We start from the raw sequence: 21,853 nt of genomic DNA on the forward strand, positions 1-21,853 counted from the left end.
TTTGAAATAAAGCATTTACTAAAGTTAATATACGGTTGGCAAGTTTTTATATAAAGGTTTTTATTATATACGAGGCTTGACTATTATCTTTATTCACCTAAAGCAGGTAAGTAGAATGAGCTAATATAAAGAGACTTATTCAAAATATCTATATTTTTAATTATAGATATTTTAAGCAGAGACATAAAATATTTGCTCTCCACCTAGATTTCAAAGACTGTATGTAGGAAGACACTGACAAGAAGCATATCCATTGAAACTAAATGCCAATCATCATTTTATTAAAATCTGTGTTGAAAAGCATGTTGTTTCTTATTACAATGCCATATAATTCATGCTATTCCGTAACTTCTTCAGATGTCAATGTAGAGATAAAATATTTCAATTACTGTAATAAAGAATAAAAAACATTCTGAAATGCTTATAAATAACACTATAGTCCTCATATGCCAGGACTCAAATTTATGTTTTCTGTATCCTCATAGCAAATAGTAGGTGATTAACACTTAAACACTAGAACCTATATAGTTACCAACATTGCCTTCTTGATCTAGTTTATAACAAATGCATTCTCTCTCTTGCCTTTAGTAATAAACTTCTTTCATTGTTCATGCTATATCATATATTATGTGTACAGAAATATATATAAAGACATATGCACTTAAAAGAGATAGAGCTAGATAAGATTACTGAATACAGATTACTGAACATCAGACACTGATAAAAATAACATAAAACTTCAATGATACTGTTCCTAACTTCTCTATCATTCAAAAGGCACACACTTGCAATGAAATGATAGTCACCATACATTCCTAGAGAAAATATATATAAATGAATAACATAACTTATTTACAAAAACATTTCATGTATAAATAAGCATAAAATGTCTGGAAAGATATTTAATAAAAATAGGTAGTTTAAATCTTCATTTCTTGTTTTCCTGTTTCTAAGCAGCTTAACCTTTTGTCTATTGGCTTATGTTCGTTTTCTCACTTTTTTTCTGCAAGGAACCTAGTTTATAAGTGAAAAAAGTAAAATAAGTGAAAAGGTATCCAACAGCTAGGAACCACCAATCTGGCCCACATAACAAGATCTTGAGTTTCTACTGAACGTAAATAATTTCAAAGAACACCTACATCAGATGAGACCACTCTGTGACAATAACGGATCAAGACAAAAAACAAAATCACTGTAATCGTGTCTGAATGCAGACAAAATTATGAAAATTTTCTAACCACAAAAATGCCTAATACTGCCCTATTCTGGCTCGTATGAGTGACTGCTGTTCCTTTTCTAGTCACAGCTTGGGCCTAGCTTCAATCCTCCAGCCCTATATGTAGGATTAAGATACCCACACAGTCATAGACTTACCCCACTTCCTTCCTCACATCACCTAATCCTGAAGAAAGCCTTGCTTCTCTGAACTCTCCCCTAAATCACCAGATAAACCCAAATCCTACAGTAAGTGCTTTCTAACAGCTACTTACTGAGAACCCCCACCATTCCCCACAATGTAAGTTTTCCGTTATTGCAGTAAGTAATAGTCAAACTTGTTCTGCTATAGATGTGTTCCTGAGGGTCTCTCGATAAACAAACCTGACTTTAAAAATGTATGCATAATGCTCTTTGCTCTTGGATAGGTCTCACCTCTTATTTGAAAGTAATTCAATGTGCTGAACGTTCCTGAATACACAATTAAAATATACTACATCATATACTAGGTAAGTATGCTAGATAATATGCTAGAAATATAAAATTTCATCTCCATGAGGGAACAAAACTAATACAGATTTCATGGAGCTCCTTTTCGTAGGGTTTATCCGGCACTGTTAGTCAAGTATTTAGGATATTACCATTTCAGAAGATGAACTACAGAGCAACACTGCTTGAGCTGGAATTCTGTGTTATTTACAAGCTCAATAACCTTAGGCAAGTCACTTAACCTCTATGTGCTTTGGTTTCCTCGCATGTAATATATTAGCGTATTAAAATCTACTTTATAGCATTGTTTTAAGGAATAATGAGTTTAATATACATAAATGCACTGAGAACAGTGCCTGTACACACTAAGCTCTCAACAAGTATATAGATAACTACACATTTAAATAATTTTAATACAAGACAAAATAATTCATGATAAAATCATAAAAGTGAATTACTAAAAAATCCACGTTACAGATTTATAGATTAGCCCTAGATTGCATGCTGCACCTGTCCCACCTAACAAATCTTAAAATACCCACAAAATTCAAATTATTCCCAAGTAACTAAGAAAACTATCCAGTGCCTAACAAGGTAAAATTCACAGCTGACATCCAATCAGATTATCAGTCATGCAAAAAAGGCAAAAAATACAACCCTTAGTGAGAGGGGGAAAATCAATTAACACCAACCAGAACTGACACAGATGCTAGAATTAGCAGATTTAAAACAGTAGTCCATAAAAATGTTTTGTTTTCTACAACAAAACATTAAGTAGAGACATTGAAGATATGAAAAGACCCAACTCAAACTTCTCAAGATTTCTGAAGTGAAAAATACACGAGATGGAATTTAACAGTAGCTTACATAGTGACCCCTCAAAAAGACATAGCAACAAAAATTATCCAAAACAAAACACTAAGAAAAAATATTAGGAGAGAGAGAGAGGGAAAAAGAGAGGGGAGGAAGGAGGAGAAGGGAGGAAAGGAGAGAGGGAGAAAGCACATGCACACAAGAGCATCTATGAGTTGAGACTGGACTATATAAAATTTTTGAGTCCCCAAAGAGAAAGAAAAAAGAAAACAGAAAAATTTGTTAAAGATATTATGGTCAGAAGTTTTCTAAATCTGATATAAAACCATAAACTCAAAGATCCAAGAAGCTCAACAAGCCTAAGCCCAAGAAATAAGAAAACCCCACCAAGGCACAGCTAAATAAAACTGCTAATTGGTATCTAATGATACCAATTCATTTTGTCTTCTAACCACTCAGGCAAATTTCAGGGAGTCATCTTTTTGAACACTCCTCTTTCTTCTCCATCCCTACATAAAATTTTCTTCCTGGATAATTCTTAAATCTGCTTCTGTTTTTCCACCCCACTTCCAAAACCTGAATCTAAGACCTTGTCAATCTATTGGCAGTATTTTAATAGCTTCACTGGTCTCTCTTATGCCAGTTTAAACACCTTTCTGCCTCCTAAAAAATTTCACTCTTACTACTGCCATCTGAATAAGCTTTCTAAAATACAAATATGAACATGATGATTGGTAATCTTCAAAATGGTTCACACTGCTTACAAAATGAAGGTCAAGTTCCTCAGGACATCCAAGTTCCCTTGATCCTTCACAAGTTATCTAGCAATCTACCTGACAAATTCACCCTTCTTTCCTTCACCTCAAACTTCTAACTAACTTCCTTTAAAATTCTAACATGAGTTATCTCTTCTAGGAGAAAATCTCTAAACTCAGGTAAGGCACAAATACTTCTCAAAGCTTGCTAGTACTCTATACACAGAATTCACCAAAATGCACTGTAAATGCTTAATTATATTTCCCGCTCCATATTACACTCTAAATTTTTCTGAGACTTGGAACATATTGAAACAAGGAAAAAAATAAAGGTGAAAAAACAGGAATACAAAACACATGGTTCAAAAAGAAGGTAATAGATGGTAGAAAATATCAACTACCTAAGTAGCTACATTAAAAGTAAAAAAAAAACTAAATAATCTGATTAAAAGACTATGATAAAAACTACATAGGCTGCTTTCACAAGTCATACAAGAAAAAGCTGATGTAACTAGATCATATTAAACAAAACAGAGCTTAAAGATATAGTCTTGAAGATAAACAGGGGCATTTTATAATGATAAAAGGATTAATCCAACAAGATATAACTATTTTAAATCTACATGCATCCAATAACAACTTCAAAATAAATACAAAGCGAAAATGACAGACTAAATATATCCCACAGTAATTGTTTAAAACTTGAGTACATCTCTAAAATGCTAATATTTTTTAAACAGGGAAAAATCATTACGTGTACAAAAGATCTGAACAACAGAATTTTAAGTTCCCACTTAACTGGCACACACAACACTGTACCCAACAAGTCATTATGCATCCTTTTCAAGGCTACATGAAATGTTACTAAAATTACAATAGGTTTGTTTATAAAGCAAGCCTCAAAAAATACCAAAGGATTAAAATCATTCAGATAGTTCCTCAAACTTCAATGGATATGAGCTAGACATCAATAACACACAATACATACACACCCCAAATAAAAATGATTACGATGGTAATTTTTATGTTGTTTTTTACCACAACAAAAATGAATTCTCCTATCGAGTTGAACCAATAAACATTGAAATCCATGATGTGGAGGAAAAAACACAATGATAATTAGATAGTATTCTGAACTTAATGATAATAAAGACATCAAAACTTGGGGGCGCTTACAGGAACAAGTAAATAAAAATATTAAAAATGAAAAAGGCAGAAAATTAATGATCTAAGCTTCTGGTTCAAGAAGCGAAAACTAAAACAGCCAGTTAACCTTAAAAAAAAAGGGATCAGGAAGAAAATAAAAGGACAAAATTATCAATAAAACAGAAAATCTCAACAGCCAAAGTATCATTCTTTAAAAAAATAAAAATAACTTCTGAGCAAAATTATCCAGAAAAAACACAAATTATCAACAAAGTGGAATTCACTAGACACATCTTATAAATAACTCTTCCAAAAATAGAAAAATAAACACGTCCCAACTTGATACCAAAACAAATTAAGGACATTACAAGAAAGAAAAATTTTTATAGACCACTCTCTCATGAACACAGTTGAAAAAATCCTAAATCAAAATACCAGCAACTGATACAAACAATATATAAAAAAGAGAACACATCACAAACGAATGGGAATTTACTCTAGAATGCAAAGGTTTTTAACATTCGAATAAAAGTCAATGTAATTCAGCTCAATAATAGAAAAATGAAGAAAAATTACACAATCACAATACAGAAAAAGCACATAAAATTCAACACTCTTGCATGATAAAAATACTTAGCAAACTAAGAATAAAATGAAACTTCCTTAATCTGATATATGTCCAAAGAAAACCTACAACAAACGTCATCCTAATAAAGTACTAAAAATGTTCTCCCTGAGATTGGGAAAAAGACAAGGATGCCCACTACCACCTTCTATTTAAAAATTGTGTTGGATGTCCTAGCCAGTGCAGTAAGACCAACAACAACAAAAGGGGGACCAGGAAAAACAAAACTGTCATCATTTATAGATGAGGAGATAATTTTTTTAAATCTACATAAAAAAATTAGAATTAATGTGTGGAAGTCAATATACAACAATCAACTGAATTTCTGTATACCAGCAATTGTTTTTTTTTAAAATGACACCCTTTATATTAATATCAAAAAAAGCACCAAATTCCTGGGGGTGGGGGGCGGGAATCAAATGAAAACTTGCAGGATCTTCAAATGTTTGAGAGAAATTATTTGGGTAAAATAAGGAAGAGGCAGAGGATGATAAACCCCATATACCTCTCTATCTGTCCAATCACCCATAGTATGAAACGGCAGACATGTTGCCATCTGTCACAGGATGTAAAAGTAAATGACACCTAGATATGAGAGATCCACCTCCAGAGGAACTGTCACTCCACCACAATAAAGTGCAAAATAATGAGAAATTGGCTAAATGCATAATTCCCTGGCTGTTCCCACAGTACCTAAAATAAAAAGTAAAAAGTTTTAGGTTGGATCCTGATGCTGCACTGACCCAAATTTCAACCAGTCCAATCCAACAACAGGCTGCTAACCTCAGAAACATCATAAGAGAGGAATCATGCTGAAGAGCAAAAAACTCAATTATAACCTTGGCTTACCAAGATGATTCAGGTAGCAGTGGGACAAAATCAAGAGACCACTGAAACCAGGGGATGTAATACAAAATTGCTGACTCATTTTGGATCAATATAGCTAGCTCAGTAAAGAACCTTCACTAATATGGCTTATAAGAATAGTTGTTAAGTTAGGAGCAGTCTATGGTTTGAAGACCTTGGCATGGTTTGGGCTAATGTAGAATTCACAGCTCACTACTGAACATGCCTAAATCGCTGTGACAAACCCAAACTTATAGCAACCTGATCTCAACAAGACTGCTAACCTGGTACAACAAGTTAAGAGCAGCTAGAAAGTTTATCCTGAGAACTGTCCTGTAACCTCCTTTGCATGCCAAGTGTAACACGCCAGGTGAAGTGGCTGATATGCTGCATATATATGCAGGCCATACCGAACTGGTTTTATATAGTGACGAGAATATTCAACCACTTAATGTGCCCTCCTTCCAAGTCCTAGTGAATATTGTGATAAAGTGGCTCCTCCTACATGAATCCCTATGTAACTTTACTGTTACCAACACAAAAATCTGTTCAGGATGCTGTATTCGATTTGCTGTCTCAAGCTTCCGTTTATGGGTTTTAGGGATGATAATATAATCAGAATTGTTCAAACGAAAGCAGAAAAGGAAGACGGCAAATCTATTGGTCCTAATACAGTGGAAGTTTTTAGTGGTTATGGAAAAATCGAATGAATAAAGACACTGATAGGGTTAAAGCAAAAGGCAAAAGTTTTTAACAGGATTATCAGAAATTGGGTGGACTGATGGTAACTGCTACTGGTCTTCCAGTATTGAAGGGTTCCAGGCAAATCCCAAATAGGAAAGCAGAATTTTGATATGTATTTATTGTCTAGAATGACCAATTAACTACTAAATTCAAATGAATGAGCTTCCTCAGGCCAATAAATCTATAAAGACAAGTTTTGATTATTAAGATAATGGCTACTAGACAAGCTGAAAAGTCTAAAAAGGTAGAAAATAATACACATCAATTAACTGGGGTTTTTTTGGAGAAACTACTGGATTCCACCTTCTTCCAAAATAACAAAATTAAAAGTAATGTAATAACAAAATACCATTTTCATGTATCCAGCTAGCAAAAAAATTTTAATTTGGTGTCAGTCACTGGACAAGGTATAAGGAAAAAGATACTCTCCAATATCATTTTGAGAAGTATAAATACATCTTTCATGACAATTTGGCAATATCAAGGTGAGAAACAGTATGACAGTTTTATGTGCCAACTTGGCTAGGCTACAGAACCCAATTATTCAAACACTAATCTAGATGTAGTTGTGACAGTATCTTGTAGAGGTGGGTCGCATCTATAATCAGTTGACTTTAAAGATGATCATTCTCTTTACATGCATGAGCTTCCACAATCAGCTGAAAGACTATAAAAGCACCACTTAGATTTTCCTCAAGAAATTCTGCTTCAAGACTACATCAACTCCCGCCTCAAGAGTTTCTAGCTCACCAGCCTGCCCTACAAATTTCAGACTTAGCAACCTCACAACTGTGTTAGTCAATTCCTTGAAATGAATCTCATATACATATGAGATTGGCTTTTAACCTTTTAATTCCATTAATAAGAATTTACTAAATGAGATAAGCCAGAAAAAGTTGAGAACCATAGGATTTCACTCATATGTAGGATATAAAACAAAGCAACAAATGAACAACACAAACAGAGACTCATGGACAAGGACAACAGTTTAGTGGTTATGGAGGGGGTAGATAAGAGAAAAGGGGGTCAAATATATGGTGACAGAAGGAAATTTAACACTGGGTGGTGAACACACAATATAACATGTATATGACATATTATTGAATTGTACACTTGAAATCTATATAATTTTATTAACCAGTGTCACCCCAACAAACTCAAGATAAAAAAATTTTTAAGTTTTCCAAAATACATGTATAAAAGTGGTACATTACATTATCACTTCAATATCCAAAAAGTAAAAACGATTTAATATTGTTTTAAAAATATGGGGCAAAATACATACGCTGACACAGGAGGACGTCTACGATATTATTTTAAAAAGCAAGATATGAAATAACTTAGTTATATATATAAAAGGAATGTAGTTATGTTTACTGACATTTAAAAACATAGGTTGATATAAGCACTGGCAAATTCATAATTTGCTAATATAAGTTCAAAAGAAATGGTTCACAAAATTATCTGTGACAATAATGACCCAGAGTTGAATCAAATTAATTTTCACAAGTATAGCCCTGTATGTTTTAAATATTTTAAGGGTACGTACTATTTCTAGTTTTTAAACAAAATCAAAAGGTTTAGATAGAATATGAGCCTTCCTAATTTTTTTTACATTCTTCTGAATTTAAAAACATCATTCGAAAAATAATTAAGTCATATGACATTTTTAATGACCAAACACTATGTTTGCAGCTATCAAAAAATCAGGCAATACCATAGAAACCTGAGAAAATGGTTATAAAAGGCTATATGGAAAAAGAAATACAAAGCTATGCACATAGTATGATTAAAACTGTAGAATATATATTAAAGTATAAAGTAATTTAAAAAACAGGTAATTTTTAAATAAAATATGCATAGAAAATGTTTTTTTCTATTCAAGTTTAATAATCTTTTTAGTAAAACTAATTTTATGTTCATATAGACCCTTGTAAAAGGAAATTCATGTATTTAGTATTTTATTTTCTCAGAGTACTGACGCAAAAAGTAACTAATTCAAAATATTCTGTTTTGTTAATTTAAAAAAACAAAACAAAACAAAAAAAACACGACTGCTTCTGATTACCACTAGAGGGACAGAGAGGTTAGGACCAGTAAGGGTAATTGAGATATTCTGGGTTGTTAGCAATATTTTATTTCTTTCCCTGGGTTTGGTTACACAGGTATTTGTTCCACAAAAATTTATGTTTATGAATTTTTCTGTATGTTTGTTCTATCTCATGATTTTTAAAAGGGCGATAGAAACGTATCTATTTATAGCCCATCTGTTATATCAAAGAGTTAAATAACTCCTTATAAGATAAAATCTAAAATATAGCTTGATTCCTTAAGTATAGATCTTCTGTCACTTCCCTATATTTGTCACACTCACACACACACACCTCTTAAGCTTCCCTCTTCCCTCACCTACAAGTAATTAACAAGTCCTGCACATGTATCTTCTGAAATGTCAAATCCATCCCTTATTTCCATTCCCAAGGCTACTGTCCTAATTAGGGCCCCAGCACCTCTTATCTGGACTAACATAACAGTCTCTTCCTAGATAAATGCTTTCTCCAACATATTATACAAAAATATACTTTATCATCAAACATGTAACACTAAAGTATCGCTATACATAATATATATTTTGTTTAATTCTCAGGATATTCTATTAGTAGTAAAGTAGTAAAATTAGTTTCAGCAGTAAACTTATTATTAGTAGTAGTGAATTAGTAAAATTCAACTATAGTAGCAAAATTCTATTTTCTACTATTCAACTATTTTCCAAAGTAGACCATAATCTCATTTCATAGAGATTTTAAAACATGTCAAAGGTTACAAATGGCTGGAATCAGGATTCAAAATCAATCCTCTTTCTACCACATTATGCTGAGACCCCAAAGAGTGGTTAAATGGTTTGCTTCACCCAAGTCACACAGCTTTTAATACCTAAAAATGAACTAGCATGTTAGGCTCCTGTCTGTTTAGTCACATCTTAATAAAATATGTGGGAGCCTAACAAATAGTATACACCTCTTAGCCATAATCAACATAGTTTTAGGACCTACCACTCACTCAAATGTGTTTTTATTATGAAACACTGAAAACAAAGAGGAAAGAAATAGGAAATAGAAAATTGGACTTAACATTGATATTAGTTATGTTGAGTAAAAACTATGATCTCATATATGTACCTAGAAGACTCAAGGTTCCTATAAATATTATATCCTTCTGGTACTCTTAATGTACTATTTAAATTTACCTAAGACTTTTCAAAATATTCTATCATAGAAAGAAACAAACTCATCTTTTTAAAAATGAAAAAGAAAATTATTAAATTAGAACACTAAAGGAAACACAATTTCATAGAGCAACTGAATACATTTGGTTTTTGATTTAAAATAAAAAATATCCAATATTAAATATCAATAATAAAATAAAAGGGGTTATAGATTTTTAAGACCATTTCAGTTAACTATCTCCAGGGGATAGGAAAACTGCTATGTAGCTACACAACCTAACACAAGTAACTAGTTTCCAAGATAGTGTTTGTATACTTAAATAAAATGAAGGTTTCAAAACTATGCTTTCAAAAACATGCAAAAACGTGGTAGTACAGCAGAATAATATGCTTTTTACATATTCTTGTGTAACCTTTACATATGAACAAAATTTGAATGTTAGTTCCAAAAACACCATGCTGTGATTATTTTCTTATTTGTACTGCACGCGTGACTGGGAATTTCAAAGAACAGACATATTGTTTGTTTTATGATTAGGACATCCACTGCACAGTAGGTACTCCGTAGCAGTAATACCTATCATGAAAGATAGCATTTATTTCATTCTCACAACCTTTTGAGGTAGAAGCATTTGCATGCATCCATTTTACAGTTAAGGATATTGAGACAGGAAAGTTAAGTAACTTGACCAGGATACAAACCTAGTCAAAAACAAAGCCTGGACTCGAAACCGATACTATATTCAAACACTGTCCTCCTGACCACTATAATATATTATTTAATGAAAAACTAAGTTAATATAAGGTACCGTATATAGAAAGTGATCTCATTGAGATCCTATAACAAGAATAAATGTTAGCTTAAAGTCTTTCTATCCTTCCAGCATCTACTATAGGTCCCAAGTTATAAAAAAAAAATTCACATAGTGACAAGTTAATGAAAAGACATTGTCCGACACTGCAGAAATATTCAGAGACAACGTACTGGACTATTCCAAACACTGATTCATCAACTTTTTTAAAAGGAGAAACAATCTTAAGTCTTCTGAGAATTATTCTGTTGCCTAAGAGATCTCACCTGATTCCTTTTCTTTTTATACAAGGACTATCCGAAGAAATGGAGATAAATCTTCAGCTATAATAGGGAGTTGTTACATAACAAAGGATATTTCTTAAAGGAAAGCTGAAGTGAATCTCTTTTCTAAAATAATGTCTCATGTGTAAAAACGAATACAAATTTATGTTCAGGAGAACTTAAAATCTTTTCAAAATTTTTCAAGAAATTAATTTTACACAGAAATGCTTTCCTGCCTTAATCATAATATATGAACATAAACTTTTCTTAATCAAAGAACAATAATTCACAAAATGGGTTCTCACCCCAGATCTGAAAGTTCAGTTTCGTCAAACATAAAATACATGTTAATAGTCTACAACTAGCTCACTGGATTGCTGCTGGAAAAATGTACATAAAAGTGCTTTATAAGCAATGCAATTGGTATTGTTATTGATACTTACTCCAACTACACTCCAAAAGAAAAAGCTCACCACCTCTGTACACTTTATTCTTTTAATCTTGTATAGATATAAAAATCAAATAATTAAACTTGCTAAAACTCTATCTAAAATGAGATATATTGTTGCATGTGTTTAAGTTTTCAGCAAAGACTGGACTCTTATCATTCTGCCTGCATCAGTCTTTTTGCTTGCTTCTGGTTCTCCTGTGTGTTCTGAATAGTTCAGCTGGCAGAAGTAATTACTAGAGTAAGCTTCTAAGGTATGCTTAAAGCCTATTTTAAATCACATAAAAATTTTAGAAAGTCTTTGAAAAGAATTGAGCTATATATATTACTGATACCATCTGTGTTAATCTTTGGATTATATGATACATAATTCCACTTCTGACATACGAGATGTGATTTTTTATCTTTATACTTCAAAAGAAATAAAAGCAAATTTCAAAAAATAATTCCCATTGAGATCTACTAAGTAAATCTTGAAGCATCATAAAAGCAGAGTTTGTAATGATCTAAAATGTGGGCATCAAATCTAAGCTGAGATGAACCACCATCAGTTTAGCTTAGTCTTTGTCCCAGCTTCTGGATCAAAGCTTTGCTTACATACAGAGGGAATGTATTTCTAATAATCATCCTTAGCACAACAGAAGTGGTAGAATTTTCCTTCACTTAAATATGCATATTAGAAGTCTGGTTTATGAGTCCAAAGATCTTAAAGTCAGGAGTTGCTACACAGAGGACAAGATTCAATATCAAGTACTTGCCAACAATCAGAAACAAAAACAGTTTGATGTTACCATATTTTTGTACCTTTTTTAACCTATATCCTGACTTTACTTCAGGTTCACCTAAAAAAGAAAAAGAAAAAGAAAAGAAAGTACCTACCTAAATGGTTGTCTGGGGGCTTTAATAAACGATATATATATCGACTAATCCAAACCTGGCACATAGTACACCTCGGAGTAGCTAGTATTACTGTTCCACAGACAAATACAGCAACAAAAACTCCAATTTTCAAAGCTTCAACTTCAAAATCTTTGCTTAAAAAGTAACTGGTTTGCCAGTACCAGAGGTTACCAGGACGTAGAAGGAAGTAGCATGCTTTTAATTAATGTTTAATTTATAACTGACAGAATACAAATCATTTTAATAAAAAAAACCTTCTATAATAAGCTCCAAATAAGTTAAGAAATAATGAACTAATTTATTAGTGTCAATTTAATTTTCCTTAAAGGAAATATATTTTTTTAATTACGCATGAAAATCATGTTGGACTCACTATATCCTATGTAGTTGGCTAATAAAAACTACCTTAAAATTTCAAAATTTTTGTCTAGCACTATTTTTCCAAGACATACGGGTCCTTTTAATCTACTCAAAACTTTTCTAGGCAGTAAGAGCTAAAACTAACACTCAAAAAAGCTTGTGTGTCAAAACTGTTCCAGGCCCTAGGGTACTACTGTTCATGTTTTATTCATCTTCGCATAGCTACTTAAGCAAAAAACCTGAGATACTATTAATAACGCTGTTGAATAAATATATCAGTCAACAAAACAAGACAAATGATTTGACTACTTCGAGTAATGGTCTTAACGTTATTGCTCAGATTTGAAACAAACATCAAATATCCCAGTCTTTAAAATTACTGACTTTGTTTTGTAATTGCAAAGGGAAAGGAGGTTCATTTTCGTGTAAGGTTCTTGAAACTCCAAAAGTTAAAAACAAATTCAGTATTCTCAAAAATGTTCTTCCAATTGTTGTCTTATCTAAGGATACAGTGGCTAAAGAAAAATATTCACAAGCCACTGAGCATTCTAACATGAGATGTTAATTTTACTTATACGACTAAAGAAATTCCCTAATATAGATCCAAATGAAACAATGTTTGTAGTACTAAGAACCCAATTTAGTAATGCACGACCATGGTTATTTGGAATCGACTACTCTCGCCAATTCGAGGATTTCAGACGGTAAAACGCAGGGTGAAGCACAAATGGAAGTAAACCGCTGGGGGAGGGGAGGGGAGGGAAAGGAAAGGAAAAGATCAGAGAGGATTAATTACTGCATTATTTGCGGAAGGAGAAGAGACGGTTGCTTGGGCCGACTAGCGAGGACCCCTTGCAAGGAGGATGAAAAGGGTCCATTTTGCATTTAGAATGGACAGAGTGGGAGGAGGGGCAACTATCAACAGGAATCCTCCGAGTGGAGAATGGGTGCGTCACTTACGTAGCCGCTTCTAGACAGAAAAAATATGCCCTCAGGACTACCTCAATCAGCAATTGTGAAAAGGAGGAGGAGCGACCTTCCACGGCTAGACTCCGATATACAGGATCACTACTTGCAGGACTTGAAAGTCGTACTCGTTGGTCCTCCCCTATTACTGGGGAATAGAGGTATTGTGAGAACCCCCGGGGCGGCGTTAGGGTTGTGAAAGACCCAGGGCTGAGGTGTGGGCGTTACCTGCAGGGTCACCTCCTGAGGGTCCCAGTGCGGCCGCAGGTGTTGCAGGAGGCTCAGGGCCCCCTCCCGGCAGCGCTGCTCCTCCTGATCCTGAACCGTGACGTCCAGCTTGGGGACCTCCGGGGAGCCGGGCGGGACGTGGATGTAATTGGCCATGGCCCAGACGACAGCAGAGACTACGACGACGACGACCGCGACGGCGACCACGAGAACGGCGGGCGCCGACAGGCTGGTGGATCCTTCCGTCCCGGGGCGCCCTCGTGGGAGGGCTGGGGGCGCTTAGACTGACGGGCGAGCGGTAGGAGAACGGCTGGAGGCGACACTCCCGCCGACCGGAGTCTGGACTGCAGCTGAACTAAGCCGGGGCTTTTCACGGGAAAAATTCCTCTCGCCTGCGTTCGACCGCCGGTGGCCGCAGAGCATTCTGGGACTGGCCTGACGCTGGCGTCACGCGCGGGGCGGGGCCTCCGCTGCGTCAGAGCTGCGGGCTAACTACCAGCCCCGGGCACAATGGACTTGTTCCTGCGAACTTGTTTCCTCTGCTATTATCCGACAGTCCACCCTGCGTGCTGGTGGTCTGAAAAATGCGGAGCTTCTTCTCCGGATGAGCCTGGGCCCTACCAAGATCCAAAAAGCATTGAAGCTTTAGCTCACCTAATCAGGAGGGTTTGGGGGTCTGAGTTTGAGGTAGGGTTGAGCTTTTCTGGGGAGCAGGGACACATCCTGAAATAACCCCCGGATCCGCCTCTGAATTTGGCCTGAGTCTGGGCAAGCTGGATTAACAAAGTCGTCTCCTTGGTCTCGGACCTCCTGTACTGGGGACTCCATAGTTGAGTTGGCAATTAAATTCCCTTGAGATTATACTGAGATCATGGTATATGGAAGAACAAATAGTTAAGATATTCGGGTAAGACAACGACATTACTTAGAGATTTTTTTTTAAGGTCAGAATTATTTAGAGCCTAGAGGGGGGCGGGGAATATAGTCTGGGATGAAGATGGAAGGAAAGGAAAATAGTTTTGAGGTTCAGCGCTAGACTGGCTGGCTGCCCATGGTAGAGTATCCCCTCAGTGAACCTTAAAACTACTACCTTAAAACTTTTAGTCTCGAAGTCATAGCTATTTCTCCTGTTAATGGAATACTGGAAACTAGATAATCCACAAGTAATTTATTGAGACCTCGTGATTTTCCTTATGATTGAGGAAAATGGGCTGAGATTTGCCTCTTAATCCATGTAGCATTTAGGACTTTGGTAGATAGGTTTGGTAAATTAAATCACTAGTTCAGCTTAATTAACAATCAAAATGTTTAATTACTTTATTAGTGTGAGTACATTGTGATAGTTCAGAAAAAGCTTACATTTGTAAATCACAAAAATAGCTCACTATCGAAAACAGTAAACCATAAACTATAAAAGGAAAAAAAATAATAGTTTCATATTACAGCATAATATTTTTTTAAATCATATACAACAAGAAATAGTAGATTATGTGTTCTTTCCAATTTGGGGAGAAATATATTAATGCTTTCACATTTCAGACACTATCTCTTGTATAGTAAATTGTATGTGAACAGTTGACATTTTAAGAATTTTAAAACTTTTGAATTGTAATATGGTTTAATAGCAAGTTAGAAAAAATTATTTTGGGGAGCTGCACAAGTATATAATTTTCAAGAGGCATCCATTAACAATTAGAAAGAAAACAACTATTAACTACCAAAGAATAAAACTAATAAAAGATGTGCAAGACCTCTATGGTTGAAATTGTATTAAATAAATCATACTTATAAATAAAAGATACTTATAATAAAGATCCGTTTTCACTAAACTAATCACTAAGTATAATGCAATTACAATTAAAATCTCAACAGAGTTGTTCACAGAACTTGTTAAACTGACATTAAAATTCTTATTGAAACTTTAGATCCAAGAAAAGCTGCTATAATTTTTTGTAGGTGAGGGAACAATGGAGAATAAATTGAGAGAACCCATCCTACCAGGATTTATGATAGTAACAGTTTACGAATGGGCAAATAGACCAGTAGACATAACAAAGACTTCAGAAATAAACACACCTATGAGAACTTTGACTATAACAAAGGTGGCATTAAAAATGTGGATGAAAAGGGGGTGCTGTAATAAATCATAAATTCCTAATTGGTCAGGTCATGGTGAGTAGTGACTCCTCAGGCCTATAACTTCTTCAGTGTAAGGTCTTTAGCAAGTCCTATATATTGTGCATCTAGGCTAATACATCTTTGAAATACCAGAAATAATAACCACTCAAAGGTGTAACCACCCTCAAGAGAATACATAATCTTAACTATCCTATAATCCATTCCCCACCTTGCTTTTTCCCACTTTCCTATTATCTTTACATTCTCCTATTAATTTCAGTTGCATAAAAGAAAACGCATAACTATCATTATTTGGAGCATTTGAGCTTTTGCTTCCTGGTAGCTATTATCAGTTTTGGCTCAAATAAACTCATAAAAATTCTCTCCAAGTTTGGACATTTCTTACATTGACAACAATTAGAAAAGCACAGGCTAGTCAACAAATGGTACTGGATCAATTGCTATTCATATGGGGACTTTTTTCTATCACACCTCATTATGTATAAAAATTCTAGAAGATTAAATATTACATGCAAAACTTTAAAAATATATAAGAAATTTCAGTTTTTATCAACTTGATCTATAGCTTCAATGTAATTCCAATCCAAATTCCAGCAAGTTATTTTATGGATATCGACAAACTTTTTCTAAAGTTTATATAGAAAGGAGAAAGACCCAGAATAACAGACATGATACTTAAGAAGAACAAAGTCAGAAGAGAGAGACACTACCCAACTTGAAGATTTACAGTAAAGCTATAGTAATTGAGATAGTATAATTTTAGCAAAGAATAGACAAGTAAATTAATGAAACAAGATAGAGCCCAGATATAGATTCACACAAATATAGTTAACTGATTTTGAAAAAGGAACAATGGCAATTCAATAGAGAGAGGGTAATCTTTCCAATAAATGATGCTAGAACAACTAGACATCCACATACAAAGAAAAAAAAATGAATCTAGACACTTTAACTTATGAATTAATTTTATAAAGTTAATTTTACAAAATTAAATGGCATTGGGTTTGGCAATGACTTAGATACACCAAAAGTACAATTCATAAAAGAAGAACTGATGAGTCAGACCTCATTAAAATTAAAAACATCTCTGTGAAAGGCGCTGTTAAGAGAATGAAAAGCCAAGCCACAAACTGGGAGAAAATATTTGCAAAACACATATCTGATTTTAAAACATAACTTGTATCCAAAGCATACAAAGAACTCTTCTTAAAACTTAACAATGGGAAAACAACTCAGTTTAAAAATGGGCAAAGAATCAGAACAGACACCTCACTAAGAAACTATACAGATAGCAAACAAGCATATGAAAACGTTTTCAACATTATGTCACTAGGAAATTGCTACTTATAACAACAATGAGATACCACCACGCACCTTTAGAAAGGCTAAAATCCAAAATACTGACAATACCAAACACTGGCAAAGATGTAGAAAAACAGGAACTCTCATTCATCACTGGTAGGATGCAAAATGGTACAGCCACTTTAAGAGACCATCTGGTATATTCTTATAAAACTAAATGTAGTCTTATTAAACAATCCAGTAATCATGTTCCTTGATTTTGCAAATAAGTTAAAAACACATCCACACAAAAACCTGTACATGAATGTGTAAAATAATTTATTCATAATTGGTAAAACTCAGAAGCAACCAAGAAATCCTTCAGTACTTGAGTAGATTTTTAAAAACTGGTACATTGGTATCATGGAATATTATTCAGCAACAAAAAGAAATGAAGGATCGATCTGTGAAAAAAAATAGAGGAAACAAATATATATTGTAAAGTGAAGGCAGCCAACCTAAATAGGCTGCATACTGTATGATTCCAAACATATGGCATTCTAGAAAAGGCAAAACAATAGAGAAAGATCAGAGATTCAAGCAGAGGGAAGAGGGAATGAATAGATAGGCCACAGGAGATTTTTAGAGTAGTGAACCTATTTTGTATGATACTGTAACGGTGGATACTTGACATTATGGAGTTGTCAAAACCCACAGAGCTGTACAACACAAAGAGTGAACCCTAATGTAAACTGGGATTTAGTTCATATTTATATTTTGGCAGTCAGCATACTGCCTTACTGTGGTAGTTACTCAATAAATGTAAATGAATGAATGGAAAAAAAAAAATATATATATATATATATATATAAGAAAATACAGGGTCAGAGCTCTGTGCTTGCAAGTTAAGGAAGTAGTTCCTAAATAAGACTCATAAAATACACACCATGAAGGAAAAGAATTGCTAAATTTGAAAACACTAAAATGTAAAACTCATGATGTTAAATGATAAGACATAAAGAAAGAAAACATAATTGTAATGTATATTATCAAAAAAGGATTAGTATTCAGAATATCACTAATCAGTAAGAAAGCCAAATCACCCAACAGAAAAATGGGCATAGAATATCAATTTTCAGAAAAGGCAATCCAAACAGCTAACAAGCTTATGAAAATAAGGCAATGCAAATTACAACAATGAGATACCATTTCATATCCATTAAATTGGAAAAAAATTTGAATTCTGATAATGCCAAGTGTACATTACTGGAAGGAAAGTATATTTATTTAAAAAAAAAAAACCTTTGGAGAACATTATTGCAACATTTAATAAAGCTGAAGATAGGCATTCTTTACTACCCATCAATTTCAATTCCAAATATATACAAAAATGCCACACATGTACACAAGAAAATGTGTATAAGGACGTACATTGCAATATTGTTCATAATAGCTAAAAACTGGCAATAATCCAGTTGTTTTTCAATAGAGTAGGAATAGCCTACAACAGAATAAAAACGGCAGATGGAATATATGCACCTACTTATGCATATATCCAAGAGACAACACTGGCCCTAAAAGTCAGAAATCAAACAGGAGTTCTGGGGACCAACAGATTCTCTGGTTAGTTTGCAAACAGTTAACTTCTCTGTCTCTTCTCTCTCCACATGTTTTTATCTATATTCTGCTTCTAATTTCCTTGTGATTTCTTCTTACTGATTTATCTCTGTGTGTCTCTTTATCATTCAGATCTTACCCAAAAGTTGTTCCCACACAGTCCTTTCTAGAGCTCCTTTATCACAGCAACCAGTTTTACTTTATATAGATCACTTACCACTATGTAAGTTATCTCAAAATCAATGTATTTACTTGTTTAGTGTCTATCTTTTGTACTACAGTGTTAGCCCCAGGAGAGAAAAGCCACAGTCTATCTTGTCTATCGTTCCATTTCCACTGCCTAAAATAATGCCTAGAACATAAAAGGTGTTCAATATATAAATGCTTAAGCCCGCCTAGCTCCTGAAACACTGCCAGTCTCATATAGGAATAGCTCTCAGTCAGGGTTTGCATGTACTGATCACTGTGGAGTACAGTAAGTCCTCACTTAACATCTACAGTTTCTTGGAAACTGCGACTGTAAGCAAAGTAGAAGGAAACCAGTTTTCCCATTTAAACAAGAGTAGTTCCTACAGCATATTTCTGATCACAAAAACATCACCAAACTTCTAAATAAAGACCAAAAACACTTCTACTCTTAAGCACCAAAATACATATGAGCTATACATACATTTAGGAAAAGATTAATGAAAACAAGATAATTCTTTTCCAACTTGCTTATTCCAGTTCAGAGTCACAGGTGGCTGGAGCCAATCCCCAGCAGCTCAGGGTACAAAACAGGAACTAACCCTGGACAGGACACCCTCCCATTACAGGGTGCACTCACATACACACCCATACTCACTCACACTGGGACAATTGAGACACTCCAGTTCACCTCACGTGCACATCTTTGGGACCATGGGAGGAAACCAGAGTACCCAGAGAAAACCCATACAGACATGGGGAGAAAGTGCAAACTCCACACAGAGAGCAGCCCCAGCAGGGTATCTATTTTTTTCTCATCAACATTATACAAAACAATGTTGAACGAAATGACATTATTTGAGAACCTACTGTAGTCTGATTAAACTGTCCTACCTGACCACTTCCGAAACCACAAGACCTCTCATTAATTATCTTTGGCTTCGGAACGAAACCTTAGCTACAGGACATCATTAAAACTGGCCAGCACCTTGCATCATCTCTAGAAGATATAAGATAGTTATGAAGATATAACATCAATATAAAGTGTTCAATACATTTTAGTACCCTTCTTGTATTTAGCATGACATCGAGGACCTTCAATACCTGGAATGACCTGACTCCTATCTCTGCATCTTGAAATCCCACACATTCTTCAGAGCTTAACTCTCTAGCAATTGTCTTCATGGAGCCTATCTGGATTTTCCTAGTCCAAATTTACTTTTCCTTTTTATACATCTGGTAGGACACCTAACAAATTCTGCATTGTGCTGACTTCATTGTAGATGTAGGTCATAAAGATTGTGCTACACATAGAAGACTAGTAAAATGTTTATAACTTGTTACATAATGAGTACTTTGTATGAGAAAATGAAAGGCTCACTGAATATAAATCCAGAGATCATAAATATTTAATTACAGTGGAGTTAACATTAGTTACTAGAGTAATAATATAAAAAAATTGCAGAAAAAAATGTTCTATGAAATGAGATTATGTAGGCATGTCTAATAGTTAGATAATCCACCATGGTGAAAACATATTTAAAATAAAATCACTCTCCTACGCCAAACAGAATCAGTGTTAGTTAATGTCATTGTAAAGTAAACTGAAAATTCAGAAATCTAAACATCTGTGATACCTGACATTCAAGTTCAGACATGTTCTAGTAACCAAAGCCAACACTGTTGTAATTAAATTATCTTCCTGCCCCCCCCAAAAAGAAGAGCCTCTAAGTACTTATATTCTCAAAGATGCTACATAAAAATGGGGCTGTATCTGTTCTGCACTTAGGCTAACTTTAAGATAGCCTAAGGGAACTGGCCATCTATAAAACTACTGCCATGATTACATTAAACATCTAGGAAAGGCTGTGCTATTTATAACTGTGCTCCGTTATAAGATTTAATATATACTTAAGTCTGTAAAACATGTCTATTGGTACTTGTTCTAGCTTGCCTCTTTTTCATAATCCTAGAATCAAATTATAACTCTTTTCACATAATAGATTAACTACCGGAGAGTAAGGGTTCTATCAGTTTCCTCTCTATATCCTCCATGGTCTCAAGACGGAATTTCACATATTGTAAATTATAATTATGGATTTAATTGAACAGAAAACTACATCGAACAAACCTTAATTTTAACTATCTAAAATATATAAGGTAAAAAACTTTTTAAAGATTCTTATATGAGTAATAAAAGGGATGCACCTTACCAAATGTTGAATCATAACAAAATCCATAAACTATGAAGCTGGAACAGGAATAAACAGAACAAATTAAAGAGAAAAATTCAAGTTTGTATAGATATTTAGTAAGTAGTAAAGGTAATATTTTAAATCGGTGAGGAAAAGCAGATTAATTTTTAAAATAATATTGAAATCATATTTTTCACACAATTTGATAAAGCTGATTTAATGGTCCTCGTTGTTGTTATATAAGTGGTATTAATGAAAAGTTTACGCGTCTGATCAATATTTCATCTAAGTTTCATATAAAGCAGTGCCAAAAAAATTCACTAAGGTGAAAAAACAAATATTTAGCTTACTTAAATCCTGTGCTTTTTTAAAAACCTGTTTTTTTTCCAGGACTTAGCTGATAACTGGCATTTAATAGGCACTTATAATTATTTGTTGTATGATAAAATGAATGACAAGCAAAATCTGTTTTACAGTATAGTTTAAAACAATTTTTTTAGACTCATAAAGTGTACTAAATAACCATTCTATATTGTTTTACTATCATTCCAACTTTTACCCAAATGGACCTAATTACTTTAACATCAATTTCTAAGTTA

At 33.9% G+C, this 21,853-nt stretch overlaps 1 protein-coding gene across 3 annotated transcripts in view; it reads right to left on the reverse strand.

Annotated features, from left to right (window-relative positions):
• Nucleotides 1-21,853, reverse strand: part of ETNK1 (ethanolamine kinase 1) — a 64,979-nt gene that overhangs the window by 37,785 nt on the left and 5,341 nt on the right. Inside the window, exon 1 of one of the 3 annotated variants that reach the window (XM_016140514.2) lies at nt 13,837-14,272. The exons of 1 other annotated variant lie outside the window; for it this stretch is intronic. In XM_016140514.2, the coding sequence (XP_015996000.1) occupies nt 13,837-13,992 (156 nt within the window). In that variant the 5' untranslated portion in view covers nt 13,993-14,272. Of the gene's footprint in view, nt 1-13,643; nt 13,757-13,836; nt 14,273-21,853 lie in introns of those variants that run through there. One more of the 3 variants, XM_016140516.2, reaches the window with a different exon arrangement.

This window comes from Rousettus aegyptiacus, unplaced genomic scaffold (assembly GCF_014176215.1).
Source record: "Rousettus aegyptiacus isolate mRouAeg1 unplaced genomic scaffold, mRouAeg1.p scaffold_m13_p_2, whole genome shotgun sequence".
Taxonomy (NCBI): Eukaryota; Metazoa; Chordata; class Mammalia; order Chiroptera; family Pteropodidae; genus Rousettus; species Rousettus aegyptiacus.